Here is a 24,065-nt window from a genome sequence, read left to right on the forward strand (position 1 = left end):
GAGAAAGGACATGAAGAAAGGCTTTTAGGAAGAGGAGAGCAGAGTGTGCAGAAATGCACCGGCGCAGCAGGGGCCTCAGGGGTCCCCACTGAAGGGCTCTTAACATGCAGGAGGCATATTTCTAAATGCAGAACAACCTTATCATGGCACACGGGTCATGTGAAGAGTGTGTATGCATATTTATGTGGTGTATATGTGCTCTTGCCTTCTTTTTGTCTGGTTTCGGCTTTCTTAAAGTAGAAGGGTTAAATGTTCAATTCAAGGTAGCATGCAGAATTGTAATTAAATTAATAAAAATGTTTGTCATTGGTATAAAACTTTTTTTATATTATACTGAAATATATTTTTATATGTATAATATATATTTTGTTCAAAATTACTTTAAAATATCAGAAATACTTTAAAATTTGGATCATACATGTATGTATAATACATTGTTTTTATATAATTTTGTATATATATATATATATATATATATATATATGAAGAGTTCAGATGCAAAACCAGCTAAATCCATCTGACGTCTTTCTTTAAAAGATGCATTTTTATCAGGCTCAGATGTATAGGTTTCTATGTAAGTACCAGTACTTCTGATTGGGCTGAGGCTGGTATTTTAGCGAGTTTGAAGAAAAAGTATTTGATGGACGTATAATATGTGTCGAGAGCATTCACTCAGTATCATTATCTCATTTTTGACCGAGATGGCTTTTAGCTGGTTTTTCATCTGAACTCTTCATATATATATATATATATATATATATATATATATATATATTTAGAAAAACCAAAAGTGCAGTATGATCAACTCTAATGCTGGTTAATTGTTTTGACTGTACTGAAATTAGTATATATAGGCAATGTATCAGACATAATCAGTCTAAACTTTATAATGTAATTATTTATGTTTATGTATGTGTGTTGGAATAAGGTAACTGTGACTGTGTTCAATTTCTTTTAATTGCAGTTCAGTAATTTTCTCTTCCGGTCATTCCAGCTTCTTGAGTTGTGGTCAATTTAATTCAAATTAATGAATTGAAATGAGCCTGTTCTTAAATTAGAATTTTGCCCAACCCCGATAAGTAATTCTATTCTCTCTCTTTCCCTGCGCGTCAAGCAGAATCCCATCATTTGTCTCTGTAAGACACTTTCTCATTAGTCATCTCACTGTCTCTCTCGGTCTCTCTGCTCTCATTGCAGTAAGTCTGTCATCAAAGTGCAGCACACATCTCACAGCAGCAACAGCTCTGTCTATTGCACACACACACACACACACACTAACCATTGCAACACAAAATTCTTCAAGAAGAGATTCGAATGATAGCTGTGTGAGTATTCACTGATAATCTTGCCTCTGCAGTAAAGTAGTTTTTGTGCATATTACATGCAACAGCCAGAGGTGTCACTGACATTAAAAGAATAGTTCACCCAGAAATCAGAATTTGCTAAAAAATGTCCTCACCCTCAGGCCGTCCAATATGTATATAAGTTTATTTCTTCATGGAAACAGATTTGGAGAAATGTAGAATTCCATCACTTGCTCCCAATGGGTCCTCTGCAGTGAATGGGTGCCGTCAGAATAAGTCCAAACGGTTTATAAAAAAACATCACAAAAATACACAAGTAATCCACACCACTCCAGTCCATCAATTAACATCTTGCAATACCAAAAGCTGAGTGTTTGTAAGAAACAAATTCATCATTTTTAACTTCAAAACATTGCTTCTGACCAAAATATGAGTCCATCATCTATAATAACACTTCCTCCGGTGAAAAAGTCCATCTCCTGTTGTCACCCACATCAAAATCCACACAGATATTTGTTTAGAGCAGATTTGGATTGATTTGGCCTGTAAACAGTGCTTTATCTGTGTAGATTTCTCTCCTGATTCAGACAAGGTGACTTTTTCACCATAGAAAGCAAGGCAGGACTATAGACTCGTGTTTTATTGAAGCAGTAGTTCGAAGTTAAAAATGTCTTGATGATGGATTTGTTTCTTACAGACATGCAGCTTTTGGCTTCATAAAATGTTAATTGATGGACTGAAGTGGTGTGGGTTACTTGTTGGTTACATGTTTTTATCAGCTGTTTGGACTCTCATTCTGACGGCACCCATTCACTGCAGAGAATCCGTTGGTGAGCAAGTAATTTTATGCTACATTTCTCCAAATCTGATGAAGAAACAAACTCATCTACATTTTGGATGGCATGAGGGCGAGTACATTTTCAGCAAATTTTCATTTTTGAGTGAACTGTTCCTTTAAACACAAAGGAACTGGAACATAGCACACCACACTACTATAGTAGGAAAACTTTATTATACTTTTTTTATTTTGCTTTTTTTAGAGTTTGATAGCATAATTTTCTTTAAATAATAAGAGCTGTGTGAATTCAAAATAATTATTGTAAGAGCTAAAATCTTTTTGCTTCTTGCTCAGTTTACTTTTATCGTTATCGTTAGTTTATCGCACATATGCAGTATAAATTGGGACTAGCTGAATTATTTTGAGTGCATTAATGTAGCATTGCTGAAACTGGGTTGGGTTTTACAGTTCCCAGCATGCTTTGCATGGAACTGAATAAGGAAAGTAAATATGGAGATTAAGTTTAATTTTTATGTGTTTTTGAGAAAACAGACTTATCAGTGCTTTGTGTTCTGATATATTGAAGTTTTTAAAGAGTCTCTGTTGTGTTAGCAGTTTTAAGGGTTACCATTATGGTGAAGTGTGGAGCATTTGTTTAGGTTCAGGATAAAGACAGTTAAAGAATCTTTATGCTGTTGACCTCCAAAAAGATTTACTATGAAAATACTAGCTGAAAGCCCACTTTTAGTTGTTTAAAATTTTATCAACACTTTTAGATTAGTTGTTGTTAAATGTGGTTCCACTTAGCATGCTAACATGTGCTTTTGCCCACTAATAGTTAGCTTGGCTGCAGGGCCGCTTTGATATGTGCTGGCTTTACGATGTTTTAGTATTCTCACACACAAATTGTTTCATTTAATGTTTTAAAACCCAACCACCATCCACAATCGAATGAGTTCAGCCAAAGGATTATGTTCTTGACTTCAATGGAAGAAGGAAAGTCACACGGGTTTGGAATGGCATGAGGGTAAGTAAATGATTTTTTGGATGAAATAAGCCTTTAATATTTATTATGTAAAGCTTGAATGGTTTGCTGTGGCTCGGATTCTCTGGCCGTGAGCGTTTGAACAGCAGAGCTGCTGTAATTCTGCTGAAGTTACACTTTTACTGCTGAGTAGAAACTTCACCTCATCTAAAGCTCTGATCCTCTCTCATGACCTTATTAGAACTGCAGAAGGGATTCACTGACTCTGTGTGTGCGTGTTGTGATGCTCGTCATCAATGCATCGCATTAAAATTTGATGCTAATTCATCCTGCGCATGGAAGTGAATGTGGAGGAGATGATGTGTTTGCTGATGTTAATTGAAGTCGGTGTGTGAGTTTCTCCTCCAGCTAGTTTCTCCTGGTTGCTAAAGAATTGCCAAGATGTGCTGTGTTGATCCTAGGTGGTTGACGAACACTGTCTGAACAAGTCTGATCTTTTACAAAAGCATAATTTGAGGTATCACTCATGTTGAGCGAGCTGAAGTGGTTTGTTCAAATCGACTTATAGACTTCTAAACCGTAAGAAACCAATTCCTGAGGGGGACTGAAGTTGTAAACAGCACCACCTTCTGATGAAAAGTTATATTTTAATACTAAATCTGCTCTTGACCTTTAAACTGATTGTCATAATCATAGTTCTGCTGTCTTCTGATCCTCTGCCATGCTTAATCCCATTTCATTTCTATAAAAAATAATTTTGCAATAAATGCAGTCTAAATGCAAGGCTTCTTAATTTGGGTTATGGGTGTTTGTTTGGTTTTGCAGCGTGTTGGTATCCCAAGATGTTGATACACCCTCACTTTTGGTTTGTTAATGATTTAAATAGAAATATTTAGGTGCATCATAGAGCTTTTAATAGCTTTTGACCAACCTTTTCTCAAGATTAGCTCAATGAAATAAAGTTTACTGACATTATCAAGCATGTAGGCCTACCTGATAAACATCCACTAGTTAAACATCAGTAGTTGATACAATTTATAATCGTCTTAAAATATGTCAGAGCAAATTTTTGCACTTCAGGTTATCAATTTTGATGGACAAAAACAGTCACGCAGACAAATTTTACCCTATAAAAGGTATAGGAAGACATTCAAAAGTATGTTTTAAACATTATTCAACATAGCAAAACATCTAGTAGTTCTTAAAACCACTAATGCATTGAATTTAAAAACTGTAGTGTTTTTTTCTTCATTCAAAAATCAACTGAGATGCCAGTTTTTCTATTTGAATTAATATAGATATTGCATGCTTTAAATGGAATATTTAACCCTGTAAAACTCACTCTATCATTTCGATAGGCCTCTAAATGATCAACATGATCAAAGATTTGCTGAAAAGCCTGTTGCATGCATGCATACATTTTAGCAATAAAAAAGCATTTTAGTATAATTGTACAAACATCCACCTTCAACTCGTGTCTTTTTGCTGTGAAATCAAATGACTCAAATATGATGCTCAACACATATGCATATTTTTTTTATATTTTGTGTAAAGGTTCAACAACCTGTTCTATTTCTAACATTTTTTTGGACTGTTATTTCATGTGTCAGTCTTTACAGGATTGATATCTACTCATTTTAGAAGGAGCTTCTGGTTGGCCTGCTCATTTTTTTCTGAATGAGTCTCTAGTATTGCGTGACTGTCTCTATTAGTCATCTCTTCCACTCGGCTGGATTCTCTCTCCGACAGCGCCGTACCTCAGTCTGATCCCCCGCGGCGGCTCCACATGATGAAGACAGCCACGCAAAGGGTCATCGTGAGGCACCCAAAAATAAACCAGAAAAGTCAAATGTAGACTGACCAGTGCGGCATCTGCGACCGTGCTTTTAGAAATGATACAAGCATGTGGCTGTTATTTCTGTCATAAGGGCCATCAGTATATCATACTAGATCATATTAAAGTCACCATAAAATCAAAATGGAATGAATCGTGCTAGTTGATTTCTCAGGAGTTTGTTCAAATCGCTAACCCAAGATTCAAAGAGGTTTGTTTTAAGTTTAACAAGGTAGGATTCAAATAGAATTCAAACCATAATCAACATTATAAAAGAAAAAGATTTTGCAATGATTTTGAGATGCATTTCTCAAAGTAGTATGCGTTAGAGCAAACATAATTGAAGCACACTAAAGATCCTCAGGCGGTTTGCAGGAGATCATTCGGTGAGCTGTACGTGACTCATGATTGGAGCATCAATGTTAGACCACTTGTGTAATGAACTGATGCCTAATGTGCTCTTCTCTTGTCTTTTTGTTTCCTGGCATTGTTGCATAACCTTTCATGTGTTCATTTTGGGGTTATGTGATCTAGTGTTGTTTAGATGGACTCCAGGATGAAAATATGGAGGTCAGATCTCTATTTATATGCTCCACTAAAAATATAAGTAAGTTTCATGTAAAACAAATTAACTAGTTCAGGTTCTTTCAGTTATTTCCTATTTGTAGTAGACAGTCATAAAGTCACTTTTTTCTTCCACAAATTTCCAACAATTTATTATTCAAACCAAACTTTATTATATTTTATACAACCAAAGTTGATTCAGTCTTTTTTCTGTAAGATATACGGTGCGATGTGAAAGTTTGGGAACCCCTTTGCAGAGTCTGTGAAAATGTGAATAATTTTAACAAAATAAGAGAAATCATACAAAATGCATGTTATTTTTTTATTTAGTATGGCCCTATATTTTACATAAAAGATGTTTACATAGTCCACAAGACCAAAAAAATAGCCGAAGTTATTAAAATAATATCAAAATAATAATCTTAATGCATCATGTTTCCTTCTGGAGCATCAGTGAATGTTTGAACCTTTTTTAATAGTTGTGTTTGAGTCTCTCAGTTGTCCTCAGTGCGGAAAGATGGATCTCAAAATCAGACAGTCACTGCTGGAAAGGGTTCAAATATGCAAAACTTTCGAAGGGGGTTATTTTAATAATTTCACCTTTTTTTTTTTTTTTTTTTTTTTTTTTTTTGTCTTATATTTATATTTTTTTGTCTTTTTGACTATATGTAAGCATCTTTTACGTAAAACATCTTTTATGTAAAATATACTCAGGACAGCACTAAATAAAAAATAACATGCATTTTGTATGATCTCTCTTATTTTATTCACATTTTCACAGATTCTGCAACGGGTTCCCAAACTTTGTATAGTAAGAATTTAAAAAAAAAAAAAAAAGTATATAAAATAAATATGATTCTTTTCATTTCTAATCCTTCATCTAATTTTATTGTTATTATTATTATTATTATGATTATTATTACTTTTATTATTTCTTATCATTATTAATACAATTTACTAGTAAATGTACAATTTACTAATTAGTGTAAATAAATATTTCTATATCTGAAATAAAACAAAGATTATTAGAGCATGTTTTAGAAGAAAATACTCTCAGTATTTAAATAATTTTTCAACTTTTTTTTAACAAATTCTCATATAATGCAACATATTGCAATTTTTTATAACTATTTGTGAAAGTTGTTTTTACACTAAACTGTTTTCAGCATACATGCTTCAAATTTACATTTGCATTTATCTGTATTTTACTTATTCATGAGAAATAATGTGTTGTTTAGTCTTGTACCTATGATCTCTTCTGCTTCTACTCATTTTAATTCATTTTTAAATACTGAATTATTCTCTACTTTTATTATCTGTATCCTAAGTGCTTTTAATGAATGATTTACCACCTTCATTTTTTCCCAAGGGGAATATTATTTATTTATTTATTTTCTTGCCTCTCTGGTCTCGCCTGGTCTCGCCTGGTCTCATCCGTTCTCTTCTGATCTGGTCTGGTTTATTCTTCGTCCCGTTTCGTTCCGTCAGCATGTGAATAAATATGAGCGGTTGTATTATTAGCAACAGTTCTACCGTATCAGAGCGTAAAATCTGTAGGTTTAACGCGCCTTAAATCAATTACACGGCTGAACAAAATGGCCTGCGGTGATTTGACGTTCCACGTCATTCCTTCCTGTTTGCTCAGCGAATGCAAATAACGCTGCTGTACTGTACACAGTATGAATTTGCAACTAAAAACCGGTCTGAGCGGGAAAGTTTCACAGCAACTAAACGCTCGTCCTCTCTCACACACTCGTCCTGCAGATGTAATGCGACACCGCTGACCGGCGCGCGGCCGCGAGTAGAAGCGGGATTAATTCGGAACAGAACGCGCGCGCAAGAATCAGATGTAATGGATTTGATTCTCTCTTCCTCCGGGCCATTTTCTGTGCTGGTGGAAAATGAGCACGAAATGGATCTTTCTCAACTCAGTATGCTGGATCGTGTTTAACGCTAGTGACTAATAGAGAGTCTCTGTTGATGTCCATCAAAATCTCATCAGTCTCCTTTGCATAGCTTATATTTCGTATTGCAAATATTTACTTAATATTAGATATACCATCCTTCGAACATTCCCTTTTTCCATTTTAAGCATGCAGTGTTTATATTAAGGCAATTAAAATTCAAAAGTTTGAATTTTAAAGCGTTCTAAATTGTTTTTTTTAAATGCCGCGAAACTGTACCGTTTTCAATTTCAATTGATTAGTGGTTTCAGATACTATTGCGTACATGTAGTCAAAAACACGCCTTTGAACGTCTTCCTACAACTTTAATTAGATAAGTGATATTCAAAAGTAATCATGCTGGACTGTGTTTAACACTGGTGACTAATATAGCAATTTTTATGTCCATCAAATCACAATCAGGTAGAAACACAAAAGAATAGTTATTTTTATAAGCGAATGATTGGAGCTGTCATAATCAACTCGGTTCAATGTATGAAATCTACCTGCTAGAGCCCCCTTCTGGTGATACTTAACAATGCAGGAACTCAATATAATGTGCCAGGGATGTTCAGTCAAGAGGGAAATACAGGTGTTTTTGTCGCCTGGAACTAATGTGTGTTTATTATATATATATATATATATATATATATATATATATATATATATATATATATATATATGTGTGTGTGTGTGTGTAAAAATAAAGCAAACTAGTTTGTGTGGTAAGATTATGCTACAAACTGGATTATAATGAAGAGCCAGAGGTTTTTTTTTTTTTTTTTTGAGTGGGAGGTTGCTGTTTCATTAAATCTGTGGTAAATCCATGTTTTTGAGAGGGGAATATATCCGATAACTTTTTATTCCTTTAGAAGATCAACACTGAATGCACTAGATTTGATTAAAAACATTGACAAATATTACAAATATTAGAACACTGTGTTCTGTGCTTGCTATTTTTAGATTAAAACGTTTAATTTTTACTTTTGATCCTGACATTTAGCATATATGTGTGTGTGTATGTGTGCATATGTGTGTGTGTGTGTGTGTGTGTGTGTACTTGTTTTTGCTATATTGTGGGGACCAAATGTCCCCACAAGGATAGTAAAACCTGAAATTTTTGACATTGTGGGGACCAGCTTGTTGTCCCCATGGGTACAAAAGCTTATAAATCATACAGAATGAGATTTTTTTGAGAAAGTAAAAATGCAGAAAGTTTTCTGTAAGGGTTAGGTTTAGGGGTAGGGTTAGGGTAAGGGGATAGAAAATACAGTGTGGACAGTATACAAACCATTGCACCTATGGAGAGTCCCCACAAAGATAATAAACCAGACTGTGTGTGTGTGTGTTTGCATATCATAACTCTTCATTCATTCATTTGATCAAAATACAGTAAAACAGTAGATTACAGATAAAAATAATTGTTTTCTATTTGAATTTTTTTTTTTTTTTTTTTACTAAATATTTTAGCATCATTACTCCACTCTTCAGTGTCACATGATCCCCCAGGAATCATTCTAATACTGTATGTTGATTTGCTGCTCTGGAAACATTCATTCATTCATTCATTCATGCATTCATTCAGTTGTGCTGAATATTATCATTGTGTAAACCATGATACACTACCAGGTAAGCAAGCAAATGTGTCAGTAAGATTTCAAGTAAATGCTGTTATTTTGAACTTTCTATTCATCAAAGAATGTACATAGTTTCCACAAAAACAGAAGTAGAACAACTGTTTTAAACATTGATAAATATATTTTTGTACAGTATGTGCAGTAAGGAGTTTTTGTAAATTCGTTGCGTTCTTCTCCATATAATTGTCAGCATCTTAGATGCAGCCTCCAATTTGTATGCCTGATGTACTTGATTTGCTTTATGATCAGACAGAAGTGTTATGCAAGAGAAGGTTCAGAGATGCAGAACTGAAATAATGAGGCTGGTGCTCGTCTGCTCACTTTGAACGCTCCACATACGTGCTACCTATGAACAACTGCTGAAAAAATCCCACTGAAGGATGGACCCAAACCATTCAGAACACCTTAGAAATATCAATGCAGTGTGTTAATAGCATAGAAAACCCCAATTTTCTCACCAGTTCCCTCACATTTTCTCACAGTATTGCATTGATGCGTATCTTTCTCTTTATACTTTACGCTTTCCCAATGCTTAAATGTGCTCATGAATAATGAATCTTGACACAGGAGGAAGAGATTTGCTCTCTTTCTTTCCATGAGAATAAACAAGAAGAATTACACACCGCAGAAGCGTGATGTGGCGCTATAAATAGAAACGTGGCTTCTGCTTCAGGCTGTGATTGTATTTGCACAGGTCAGGGCTGCTATCATCTGCAGAGGGAAGGTTCAAAATCTGAGACTTCCTGTGTTTCAAAGCAAATAAATCAAAAAAATAAGAAAGGCTGCGACCCAAGTGGTGATTGACACGTCATCATTCTGAGATGTTCTGTGAGACCAGGAAAGGAATCGATGGAGCTCTTCATGAGTTAATGTAGAAAAGCCCACACATGCATTACTAGTGTGGCATTCAGCCAGACTACAGGTGTGTGTGTGTGTGTGTGTGCGCAGCCTCCGCATTATGATCCAGTGATGATGTCCATGTGCTCATGAGAGCCAGTGATTCATTTCTACTGTAATTGACATGAGTTTCTTGTTAATATCTCAGAGATCATTTAAACCAGAGACAAGCAACATCAGTCCTGAAGTACTATTTAGCTCCAACACTGAAAAAAAAAACTCACCTGGCTGTAGCCTTAGTGATCCTGAAGACCTTGATTAGCTTGTTCAGGTGTGTTTGATTAAGATTGGTGATAAACTCTACAGGACAACGGCACTCCAGGACCGACGTTGCCCACTGTATTGTCCTTGTGTCTTATAGAGGATGGGTGTTTTCTGAGATGCCAAATGTTTTGAGATATGGTGAATAGAATTGATCAGAACCTTTATTAATGTCTATGGGCAGGGAAGTTGGTTAGAAAAATGGTTAACATAAGAGCAAAAAGACATTTATTGTATTGTAGAGTAAGCATTTTTGTTTCTGTAATCCAGATCAGAGATATTTCTTGGCGATCAGGTTCAGGATCAGGTAATAACAGACAAAGAACACAAGCTCAAGTGTTTTTTAAAGAGGAAACTATGAGGAAGATACTCTGCAAATCTGATATTGATATTCATTGTAGAGTTGAGAAATAATATAATATAGTTTAATATAATATAATATAATATAATATAATATAATATAATATAATGTAAAATCGAATTTTAAAATGTAAAAAATAATTAAAAATTAACTATATAAAAACTTTAAGTTACTTATGTTCACCAAGGCTGTGTAATTGGTTAAATAATAATAATAATAATAATAATAATAATAATAATAATAATAATACTGTGAAATATTTTACCATTTGAAAAATCATGCATATTACTGTGATGCATAGCTAATTTTTTAGCATCATTACTCCAGTCTTCATTGTCAGGTGATCCTTCAGAAACCATTCTAATATGCTGATTTGCTATTCAAGGAACATTTCTGATTATTATTGCCAATGTTGAGAATATTTGTGCTTCTTGTTTTTGTGGAAACCGTGATATATATTTTTCAGCAGGATTATTTGATGATCAATGTTCAAGATAACAGGATTTATTTGTTATATATTATTATAAATGTCCTTACTGTCACTTTTGGTCAATTTAATGCATATTTGCTGAATAAAATTATTATTTGTTTCAAAGAAAATCTTACTGACCGCAAACGTCTGAACAACAGTTTATAAAATTATGTAACTTAACTTTATTTCACATAATTGCACTGTTTCTGTAAACCTAAAATCGGAAGACCTTTGTTCGCTGATTTCCCAGTGAGATTTTATGAGCGCTGAATCTTAGCTCTGCTGCTCTCGTCTGCGCGCTTCCCTCATTCCCCCTCCAGAGTTCGATGCGCTCGGCTCTCGGCTCTGCCTGGAGTTCTCAGTGCGGCGACAGCGGTGCTGAATATGGCGACAGACGGGATGATTTTAACAAACCACGACCACCAAATCCGGGTCGGCGTCTTGACAGGTAAAGGCCAGAATCCTTAAAGTCATCCTGGGGTTTATTTTGGGGGAAAGCGGCTGCGTATTTCCAGCTGTTTGCCAGCGGTGCCTCTCCTCCCCAAGTGTGTGTGTGTATGTGTGTGTGTGTGTGTGTGTGTGTGTGCATGCATGTGCGTTTGAGTGTGTTTCTCTGCTGGTCAGCGGTGATTTAAAGCCTTTTTCCCTCTTTGCCAGAGATTAATTTACCTGCCAAATCTCTTGCACGAAAAAATAGCCTATCTTCTGGTTAATGTGTATATGTTATGTTATACTGACATTTCACAGGAAGATATAGTTTTATCTGCGGAAATATTTTTGTTTGTTAAACCTTCAAAAATAGCTCAACGTTTACGCCATAGCGTTTCGTGAGCCCATTTAATTTAGTAAATGTTGTATTATTTGAGAAGTACCCGGCCATAAAGACATCGGTGATAGAGATGAGATTTACTGTCAGAGACAGTGGATGCAGTGGGCTGATATTAGTGAGGATGGCTGAGAATCGTGGGCAGAATGCTGGTTTCCTCTCTGCATGACAGTCTTGTTAATGCAAACATGCCTTCGCCGGTAATTTCCATTCGTGCTTCATGTGTTTTTTTTTTCAGTGATGCTGGTTTATAACGAATTAAATGTTCGAGCGAAGGTTGTATAATATCCGATTAATTCCCAACCTCTATTAAAAATGGAAGAAAATCAAATGCAGAACCGAGTTACTGAACGACGGTATTTTGTGTTCGAAATCTTCTAAATTGGCAGGATAATACTGCTTTAGGCAGAGGGGAAAAAAACCTGAAGGCCACGGATTTTCGTGTGATGTGATTGGTGATAACCCTCTCATGGAAATCCGCTGGTGAAGGTGGTAATGTGCAAAGATGGAGAGAGAGAGAGGAGCTCCATCCAGCTCTGAGGGAAACCCCGCTTCACCTCCCCCCTCCTCACTGCTGTAGAGCGGGGAAACCAAAAGCGGCGGCGGCGCTGTCCATGGTGCTGAATTACAGCGGCCGCTAGATGAGCGCTGTCCGCGGTACTGAATTGCTGCGGTCACTCGAAGACCGCTGTCCGCGGTGCTGAAGTGCTGCGGCCGCTCGATTAGCGCTGTCCGCGGTGCTGAAATGATGCGGCCGCTCCGTGAGCGCTGCCTTCGGTGCTGAATTGCGTCTAGTGCTATACATTATGCTGAAATATAAGCGTCGGTCGCTTCTCACTGGGGTATTTGCATATATGTTCTGCTCCGTCATTTATAAGATGTTTTAGTTAGGGCAGGAAAACATTGAAGGGGGACACATACCCTCAGTATTTAGATCAACGATATTGGTTTGATTCATAAATGATTGGATTTGGTCATATTTGATTAAATCCTTGTTTTTATCAGTACATTTATGACAGGGAAGGTCCCATGGGATAAACCTGATGATACCTATTCTGCTTAGTTTACAATGCATCAAACCTTGTTAGGCTTGAACCTACAATCTATTTGGTTAACCAAGCCAGATGTTTAACCAGTAGTCTAGAGGAAATCTAAAAGGTAGTAGGGGCTACTGGGGTATTTGTCTTACATGATATGCTCTCTCATTTATTAGACTCATTTATTCAGCATAACCAGACATTGAAGAGGACATTACCCAAGTGTTCAGATTAGTGGCATTTTTAAGTAGCTGATTCCTAAAATTATTACATGTAATCCCTTTATGTGTATATGTAGCCTAACTATTAGCAAAGACAGTCCCCATTAAATAAACAGAGGATACATTCTCAATAGCAAAATGCATTACACCTTGCCGGGTTTGAACATACAATCATTTGTTAAATAATTGATTTCCAAGGGAAACAGGGCTGCTTTTGTACTGACCTGCAATATCCAGAATCAGACACTTTTATCAGTACATTTATTACAGGTTCAGTCACTATGGTCTAATGTAAGATTTAGAGTCTTGCACAAGGGCACAATGGTGATAGTTCATAGATCACTTCTTGTGAGGTTTGGACATACTGGACATACTACCAAGCCAGATGATCAACTGGATTGCAGGGTAAACAGTGATACTGGGGTATTGCCCTGCATTGTTGTGTACTGCTTGGCCATTTATCAGATGCTTTTATCAGTGCACTTTACTAGGACAGTCCCCCTGGAGTAACCTCAGGTTAAAGTATCCTGCTCAGTGGCACAGCGGTGATAGTTCATGACTTGCTCCTTTAACCACTAGACTACAGCACTGCTGGTGTATCGGCCTGCATTGTTTTGTCATATGCTTTAATGTGATTACCGTGTCTGCACCAATATCCAACACCCTCAAAACCTCTGGTGTATGTCACCACACGTTGTCAGTTAAGCAAATACAAGCCAGCAGACACGTACATGAACATGCAGTCATCACGCTTGTCATGCATCAGATTACTTTCGTGACCTCCTCTATTCAGGGATGACATTTGAACAGGAGGCTCGCCAATATTTGTCTTGGTAGCAAATCTACCATTTCCACTTCCACTACTGACCCTCTCTCTCTTCCTCTGTATCACCAAAGGCCTGTGTGTTAAGGGAAATGAAGACAGGAAGGTAAAAAGAAAGAGGAGAGAGATATCACAGTCTGTGTGTGTCATCTGACCTTTCAGAAATCTCTCTCTCCTTGCTGTTGCTCTTCCCTGTGTGCAGGTGTGGGATTTCACGTTGTTGAAAAGTGATTTCCTTCCGTATCTCTATCTTGCCAGTCACCTCTGAGACTCTCACTTAAAAGCCGTTGAAGTATCTGTATTATCAACAACGTAAAGATAAATGTGTTCAGTGATCAGAGCTGATAGCGTTGACCTTTGACATCAGTCTGTGTTGTTACTTCAGTCTTGTGTGCCTGTGCTTGACTAATCATCCAGTGACATCCACATCTGCTCCATCTTCCCCAATGACAGCAGGGTCATGTGACCAGACCTGTCCCCTTCTCTGGGGTTGAGAGGAGCTTTGGTTGGCATAGCAACACTGTGGAGGTTTTAGGAACATGACAAGCATACAGCGACTCCAAGATGTAGGGTGGGGTCATAGTGTGACACCCGGACACAATACAGAGCTGTTGTTGGAGCAGTTCAACTTTCGTTCACTTGGATTGCCTATATTTCATAAAGTCATTGAGACTACATTTGACAAGTGGTTAAGTCCCTGTTTTTAAGAACTAGCATTGTTAGCCATTGATGTTGGTGCATATTATTAAGCTAATCTTATCCAGTGTTATTTTAGTGTGTGTGTGTATGTGTGTGTGTATATATATATATATATATATATATATATATATATATATGTATGTATATGTGTATATATATATGTATATGTATATATATGTGTATATATATATATATATATATATATATATATATATATATATATATATATATATATATATATATGTATGTATGTATGTATGTATGTGTGTATATATAAAGCCATTTTTATTTAAGTTTTAGTGATTTTGTTGCTTGCTTTTGTCATTTTTACAGATCAATTACAATTACAGATCACATGATTAACAGATCCAACCGAAAGGGTCCTAGTTTCTTCTTATGTGTAGTTTAGGTTCATGTTTCAGTAGCTGTTGGGTTTTTAAATATTTAGTTCCACCCCTTTTCAGCACCGTGTCTTCAAATGGCTTCTTTTTTAGCATCCTCACCTTGGTGAGTACTGACCTAAAAATAAACCCGATCTGACCTTGAGAAGGACCGCCATCTTCCTGTCACTTCTACAAAACATGAGTTACTATTAAGGGGACCATGGAAAGTAGTTCAGCACAGACAACCTTTTAACTGATCAGTGGTTCACACTGGTTTTGTCTGTAAATGCTCATTGCAATGTTTTTATTCTAAAGGCACGCATATTTTCTTGATTTCAACTTCTTTTCTAATCATTAATGGTGTTTGATTAGTCAAGCATAATATAGAATGAGTTGAGTTGAGGTAGCAAACAGGATGCCGAATTATAGTTTGAATTTGAATGCAAGGAAGTATAATTAAAATGAATTTTAATGAATTTTAATGTATTTTTTTGCCATAATTTAGATATTATTATAGTTTTTATTATTGTTAGTCAGTTTTTATATTTTCGGTTTTCTTTTTAATTTGAAAGTTTTAGTAATTTTGTTGTGTGTTTTTGTTATTTTTAATATAACAAATATGTGTGTGGTTGGGTTGTGTGTGTGTGCTCCAAATAAAATTTTTCTTAATTTTTTTTTTTGTTTGTTTTTTGTTTGTTTGTTTGTTTTAGTAACATTTACTTTATTTCAAGTTACAGAAATGTTTTTATTTATTGGTTTTAATTTTAGTTTCAGTTTTAGTTAACTATATATAGATAGATAGATAGATAGATAGATAGATAGATAGATTAGATAGATAGATAGATTTAGAAATTTGCACTTAGTTTACGATGTATTTCATCGTATTTAATAACTTAACTCTTGTGCATCAAGGTCAAAGAACACTTAATTTCCCAGAATTAATCACTTATATTAAATTTCTTTGAATTGCAGTTCAGTAATGTCCAGTCCAAATATACAATCATAAATTGAAAGAAAACCGATTCTTTAAGTTTTAAACCCTGTAAAGAAATTGGACTTTTCCACCTTCGGACACTAAAATGGGCAATAAATCCTTGTGACAGTGACAGAGCACTTCTGTTGTCATTTGACACAGCGCTGTCATTATAGTCATTACATAAAATGCATTACTTTTAACTTGTCACACCGTTTTTACGCCTCATTAGTAAAGTGCAGCGTATTGTTGTCTAATTGTTGTTATCCGTTAAAGCACAACTAAAACTTTGTGTGTGTGTGTGTGTGTGTGTGTGTGTGTGTGTGTGAATTGACCTGGCAGTGATCAGAGATTGCGAGCCACGTGTTTCAATGGCAATGCGGTGGTCAGTGTTATCGACACAAATGGAAACGAAAAGCTTCACCCCAGCTTCTCTCGTAAAGGTTTTTATTTTTGAGCTGTGATTTTACACACCTTTCTGCATGTCGCTGAGCTGGATTCTGTCTGAACTTGTGTCCTTCCACAGCAGGACTGTTGAAATTCAGTCACTGAACTGAACTGCCAATGAGGAAACTCTCTGCGGCAGACAGCACACATCTCTCTCTCTCTCTCTCTCTCTCTCTCTCTCTCTCTCTCTATCTTTCTCTTTCGTGCTTCTTAGCTCCAGCAAATCTGGATAGCACAGGATTGTGTGGGTGGCATTCCAATCTCACATGTGTATCAAAGAGACATGCATCGACCACATTTACACGAGCCGCTAAATTTAGACGCCTGACAAAGTCATAAATAGTTATAAGATACAATCCCCACTGGTTATTTAGCATGACCAATTGAATGTGTGTGTGTTTAACTCTTTTCCTTCCATGTTTTTTTTTCCACTCCTAATCTCAGTTCTTCTGCCAGTTTTTTTGAGTTAGTCACCTGAATGTAAGTGCCATGTGACTAATGACTCTATTTTAAAGAATTTGTTACATTAATCCCATTTATGGATGAAAAATAGTAGCATGCCTGATCGCAGGTGCTATTTTTAATCAATACATGTGAATAATGAAACAGTGAGTAAATCTTTTTTGTTTTTCTGCATTTTTGTGCTTTAAGCTTTCATTTGACGCCTATTCACATAAAATACTGGATGTGTGTGCATCATCTTATACTGTAGATAGATTGATAAAACAGTAGATAAAATGATGAAGGGATGAAACAATGAATGGTTAAAACAATGGTTAGATGGATGGAGGCATGGATGGATGGAGTGACAGACAATTAAAATGACAGATAAAATGTGGATGGATGAAACTATAGTTAACTAAAAAGATAGATAAAATGATGGATGGATGGATGGATGGATGGATGGATGGATGGATGGATAGATAAAACGATGGATTGATGGATGCATAGTTAAAACGATGGATGGATGGATGGATGGATGGATGGATGGATGGATGGATAAAATGATAGATTGGATGGATAAAATGGATAAACAATGGATAGAGGATTGATGGATAGATAGTTAAAACGATGGGATGGATGATGGATGGATGGATGGATGGATGGATAAAACAATGAATAGGTAGATAAACTGATGGATGGATTGATGGATTAATGGATGGATAGTTAAAATGGATGGATGAATCGATGGATGGATGATAAAATGATAGATTGGATGGATAAAATGATGGATAGATAAAATGATGGATGGATGGATGTATAAAATGGATGGATGGATGAAACTGATGGAGGATGGATGGATGGATGGATGAATAGATAAAACAATAGATTGATGGATGATAAAATGATGGATTGATGGATAATTAAAACAATGGGTGGATGGATGGATGGATGGATTAATGGATGGATGGATAAAACAATGGATAAAATAATGGATAACAATGGATAGGTAGATAGATAAAACGATTGGATGGACTGATGGATTAATGGATGGATAGTTAAAATAATGGATGGATGGATGGATGGATGGATGGATGGATGGATGGATAGATAAATAAAACAATGAATGGCTGGTCTGAAGGATGATGGATAAAATGGTGAATGGATAGATAAAACAATGAAAGGATGGATAAAACATTGACTGAATGGATAAAACAATGCTAAAACACTGGATGAACAGATAAAATGATGGATAGATTAAACAGATAGATTAAAATGATGGATGGATGGATAAAACAATGGATGGCTGGATATATACAGACTTTCAGGCCTAAGAGCTTAGCTGGCTGTATATGTGTGTTGTTTTTGTCATCTTGCATGCCATGATCTCCATTTGGACAGACTGTATTGTCAGTTTGCTTACTGCAACACAGCCAAAGTAAACAAAGAGTGAGTCTCATGTGGATAAAATGCATCTTTACACTTTAGTGCTTTATTTAAACGTATATGAGTGTGTGTGAACGCAAAAAGGGTTAATGCATCTAAAAAATGACAACTTTTTGGACTGACCTCAAATCCTCCGCCATAATTGTACAGATAAACACACAAATGAATCAACCACGTGCTCCAAATACTCTGACATACTGACCTTTCAAATGGATTTGGGATTGAGTTCATCTTTTCACACACAGGAAATTATTATTGAGCAGAAAAACCCTGACAGGTTGTGTTGAGTCAAAATGGAGCTTTCTGCAATGTTAAATTCCACATCAAATCAAAAGTGACCCTATTTATTTAATACCTGTTCCTGTGTTTATTTTGAATGATTGATTGCAGTGCGTGTTATTTGTTTGTCCACCTCAAACACATTCTGATCAATTCCTGATGGATAAGATCAAATCTTGGACTGTTTTACTGTTGTTTTACTCAAAAAATAGTGAATTAAAATGAGTTGTGAGTGTTTGGTGTTGAATTTGAACATGTGGCGAAGAGGTTTTATCTGCGCTGGACTCATTAATAGCCACTGTAACACACATGTAATCGCCAGTAAAAAGAAATTGCTGTCAAGGGGACGGTGAACATGAGTTTGTGTGTGTTAAGATTAATAGATCGTGACATTACATGCCATGATACTTTGTAAGAGAGCTGTTTCTGTGTGTAGCCAAGCTGGAAATTTGTTTTAAGCTTGACATGCTCATAAAGTATTTGGACACTTAAATCACACTTATAAATGTCTGAATGTCATTACATTAGATTATCTAACTTTTGTCATTTTTATTAGTTATACCAGCTGATTCCAAAACACTTGAGATTTTAAATAATGAAGAAAAGTTAGTGAAAAGATCCTGCAGCATTTGAGACACTTTATTTGATATTTTGTGCCTACAGCAATGACATTCAGACACTTTTATGTGTCCAAATATTTTCTGGGGTCACTGTAACTCTGTATAAACACATTAGTGCATATCTACAAATCAAACCTGCAGGATTTGAAGCTAAAAGAGAAACTTTCCCACAGTGTTTGTGTTGGGTCTTGTGTAGAGTGTGTGTTTGTTTACGTGTGTGTGTGTTCTGATGAGTCACCACATGCTTCATTGCCGTCCATTGAACGCTTCTCTTTAATTAAGGAAGTGGGGATTAATAAAGTCGTCAGTGACCTGCCCACTCACAAACTCTCCTTCTCCCACATGGGTTTCACCACATCACGATTTGTAAAGTTGTGGGAGAAACAGCATTTGTGTCCACGGCTGCCAGAGCAGTGAGGATGCCTTTATTTCAGTGTCATTTTAGTTGTGTCTGTATACTATTATGGTGTTATTCATATTTTTATTTAGCTTTTATTTTAATATTTTCACTTTCCATTTTAATTTTATTGATTTTGTTATGTGCATTTATCATTTTATGTGTATTTATATTTCATTTTAATTTCCGTTTCAGTTTTAGTACTTCAACTTGTTTTTTTTTTGTTTTGTTTTTTTTTATCTCAGTTAGCTGCCAAGGCAACATTTCTAATTTTACATTTCTAATTTTAACATTTCTAATTTTATATTCTATTCCTTTTCACACATGGATGCAGAATTGTCATTTGAATAATGAATACAAGGAAATAAAATTAAAATGAATTGAAATACAAGTGAATTCATATAATTAATGTAAATTTTAAACAGATGGATGGATGGACTGATGGATGGACGAATTGACGGATGGATAAAATGATGGATGGATGGATGGATGGATGGATGGATAGATGGACTGATAAAATTATAGATGGATGGATGGATGGATAAAATGATAGATGGATGCACGGATGGATGGATGGACGAATGGATGGATGGATGCATGGATGGATGGATGGATGGATGGATGGATGGACGGATAAAATGATGCATGGATGGATGGCTAGCTAAAAGATGGACGGATGGATGGATGGATGGATGGACTGATGGATTGACGGATTGACGGACGGATAAAATAATAGATGCATGGATGAATGCATGGATGGATGGATGGACGGATAAAATTATAGAAGTATGCATGGATGGATGGATGGATGGATGGATGCATGGATGGATGGATGGATAAAATGATGGATGGATGAATGGATAAAATGATGGATGGATGGATGGATGGATGGATGGATGGATGGACAGATAAAATGATGCGTGGATGGATGACTAGCTAAAAGGATGGATGATGGATGGATAGATAAACTGATGCATGGGTTTATGGATGGTTAGATAAAAGGATGGATGGATGGATGGATAAAATGATGCATGGATTGATGGATGGTTAGATAAAAGGATGGATGGATGGACGGATAAAATGATGGATGGATGGATGGATGGATGGAAGGATAGATGGACAGATAAAATGATAGATGGATGGATGCATATATGGATGGATGGATGGACAGATAAAATGATAGATGGATGGATGACAGAAAAAAAGATGGATGGATGGATGGATTGATGGAAATAAAATAATGTATGAAACAATAGATAGCTAAAAGGATAGATAAAATGATGGATGGACGGATAGATGGACGGATAGATAATAGGATGGATGGATGGATGGATGGATGGACGGATAAAATGATGCATGGATGGATGGACAGAAAAAAATGATGGATGGATGGATGGATGGATGGATTGATGGAAATAAAATGAAGGATGAAATGATAGATAACTGAAAGGAAAGATAAAAGGATAGATGGATTGATGGATGGATGGATAGATAAAATGATGGATGGATAGACAAATAAAATTATGGATAAAAAGATAGATAAGAAAGTACTTATAAAATGATGAAATGATGGATAGACAAATAAAATAGTGGATGAAACGATAGATAACTACAAGGATAGATAAAATGATGGATGGATGGATGTATAAAACAATAGATAGCTAAAAGGATAGATAAAAGGATGGATGGATGGATAGATGATGACAGATAAAATGATGATAAAATGATAGATGATGGACAGGTAAAATGAGGGAGGAAGGGATGGATGGAAGGAGGGAGGGATGATTAGACAGACAGATAAAATGATGGATGGAGGGATGGATATGACAATAGATAGCTAAAAGGATAGATAAAATGATTGATGGGTGGGTTAAATAAAACAACATATAATGTGGGATGGATGGAATGATAGAAAAATGAAACGCTAGATATTTTGCCCCCAGAATCATAAAGAAACGAAGAAAATGAAACCATTTTTCACTCGTGTGACAGTCCTAATGTCCAGTGCATGCTGAACGTGTGCAGACTCAGCTCAGTAAGCATTCAGTTTCTCCTTAAACACCACAGACGTGTTTTATCCTTGTTGACTGACGTGGGAAAAGAGTAAATTAGGTTTTGGAGGCTTCAATCCTCTTCCCTGGCTAAATTTAACCTCTTTCTCTGATGGCTTGTCGGTTCCTCACTAACACCCACTCCAGTGCGCTGGATTCTTCTCCACGCGCTGTAAAAGCCAGTGCTTTACTTGCTGGCTTTAAATAATGGAGCAAGGTGCTTTTGCGGGGCAGAATGTGTGTAATGGCAGGGGTGAATAATTCAGCCTCATCTACTCTCTGTCCTGTTCACTACCACCATTATGAGAGAAGACACTCAGATCATGCAGTCACACATCAAATCTTAATGTCACTCTCTGGCCCCATGCACCGGGTCCGACTCGCGTGGCCCTCGGAGGAGCTGGCCTGAGGTCAGGGCTTTCAGGACGCTGATGCTGATGGACAGAGAGGAAGTGAGGCTGAACTCAGGTCTGCTGAGAGGAGCAGATATCTTCTGGTGAGCTGACGCAAAGGATTTGGTTTGCCCTTATGAGTTATAGTGTGTAATATTGGAAAATCCTGCTTAGATGTTCAAATGTGCTGGAGGGTCAGGGATTTAAAGGGGCAGTTCAGCTAAAAAATGTTCACTATGTTGTTCCCATCCTGTATAGCTTTTGGTATTTTACCAAAAGTTATTATCCACACAACATGACCACTTCACTGTCCAAAAGCACAATAAATGTATCATTAAAGTCATATGATGACAGAGAAGTGCAAATCACTGGAAATCTTCCTCCAGTCGGAGATCAGGAAATGTTTTTAATGAAGTCTCTTTTGCTCACCAAGGCTGCATTTATTTGCTCAAAAATACAGTAAAACATTAATATTGTGAAATACTATTATGATTTCAAATACGTTTTCAATTATCTGTTTTAAAATGTAATTTATTGCTGTGAACAAAGCTGAATTTTCTGCATCATTATTTAGTCTTCAGTGTGACATGATCCTTCATAAATCATTCTAATATGCTGACTTTCTGCTCAGGAAACATTTCTAATTATTATCAATGTTGAAAACAGTTATGCTGGTTCATGTTTTTGTGGAAACAGTGAAACATTTTGTTTTTCATGATTCTTTGATTAATAGAAAGTTCAAAAGATGAGCATTTATTTGAAATATAAATCTTTTGTTACATTATAAATGTCTTTACTGTCATAATTTTAATATATGTATATAAAAATTCTCTCTCTCTCTCTCTCTCTCTCTCTCTATATATATATATATATATATATATATATATATATAAAAAAAAAATCTAAAGGGTTCACATTTTTTTTAAGCAGCACAGTGTATGTAATAGCGGCAGAATTATTATCTAATATATCATTCAATCATGATGATGAAATTCTCATGGTCATCATGATTGAATGATGTATTCATATATATATATGAATATATATATGAATATATATATAAATATATATATATATATATATATATATATATATATATATATATATATATCTGACAGCAAATTTGAAAGGGAAAGGTTATTATTGGTTCAATTGGTAATATGATAATATTATTTCTATGGACTCTGGATGTATTCTATAGACCTTTATACTGTTTTTAAGGTGCTTGACATGCAGTGTCCATCTCCTTTTGCTTTCATTTCATTTGAACAGTTTCTCCTTTTGTGTTCATACTGGTTAAATGACGAATGTAATCAAACAAACAACAAAATATAGAAATAGAACAGGAAAAACTATTTCTGAGAAAATCTGAATGATGCTTTTCCATGCAAAACTCACTTTTTTTCTTTCCTTTTTTCCCCTAGTTAAAAATCATACACTTAAAAAAAATAAATAAATAAAAAGTAAAAAAAAAATAAAAATAAAAAACTCTAAATAGATTATTCTAGGTTTTTCTTCTTATAAATATCATGTTTAATATAGTGTGTTTAATGAGTAATGTTTAATTTATTTGACATTTCCTTATAATTATTTGTGCAATTTACTACCAATTTCTGGGTTATTCCAAAGTCCCTTTTAAGGAAAGTTTGTACACTCGGCAGCCATATTTGCATCGCCTCCGGGCAGCTTTTTTAGGCATCCAAGACAAAATCCTTTCTAAATGAAGGGGTGAATGCTATAATCTCAAAAACTTTGAACTCACAATTAAATTACATATTTTAAATCAGCAACAAAATCTGAAATGAACTCCCCCATAAATGCAACACATTCTCACTCCCAACTCATCACATATTGACGCTTTGTCAGGACCCTCTGGTGTCACTTTTTGTAACACATAGGGTACTCCTTTAGCGTCATTTTTTGACATGCAGGATATTCCGTTGCTTTGACGACAATATGCAGACGTGAAGACCATGAGAATTTCATCATCATGA

The 24,065-nt window shown here is 35.6% G+C and overlaps 1 protein-coding gene across 6 annotated transcripts in view; it reads left to right on the top strand.

The window, feature by feature from the left end:
• Positions 1–2,791: 2,791 nt before the first annotated feature.
• The window catches only part of gphnb (gephyrin b), a 100,504-nt gene continuing 79,230 nt past the window's right edge, over positions 2,792–24,065 (top strand). For 5 of the 6 annotated variants that reach the window (XM_051138514.1, XM_051138516.1, XM_051138515.1 and 2 more), the window contains exon 1: positions 11,364–11,484. In XM_051138514.1, the coding sequence (XP_050994471.1) occupies positions 11,421–11,484 (64 nt within the window). In that variant the 5' untranslated portion in view covers positions 11,364–11,420. Of the gene's footprint in view, positions 3,110–11,363; positions 11,485–24,065 lie in introns of those variants that run through there. The other variant, XM_051138519.1, reaches the window with a different exon arrangement.

The sequence above is a fragment of the Labeo rohita genome, chromosome 20 (assembly GCF_022985175.1).
Source record: "Labeo rohita strain BAU-BD-2019 chromosome 20, IGBB_LRoh.1.0, whole genome shotgun sequence".
Lineage (NCBI taxonomy): Eukaryota > Metazoa > Chordata > Actinopteri > Cypriniformes > Cyprinidae > Labeo > Labeo rohita.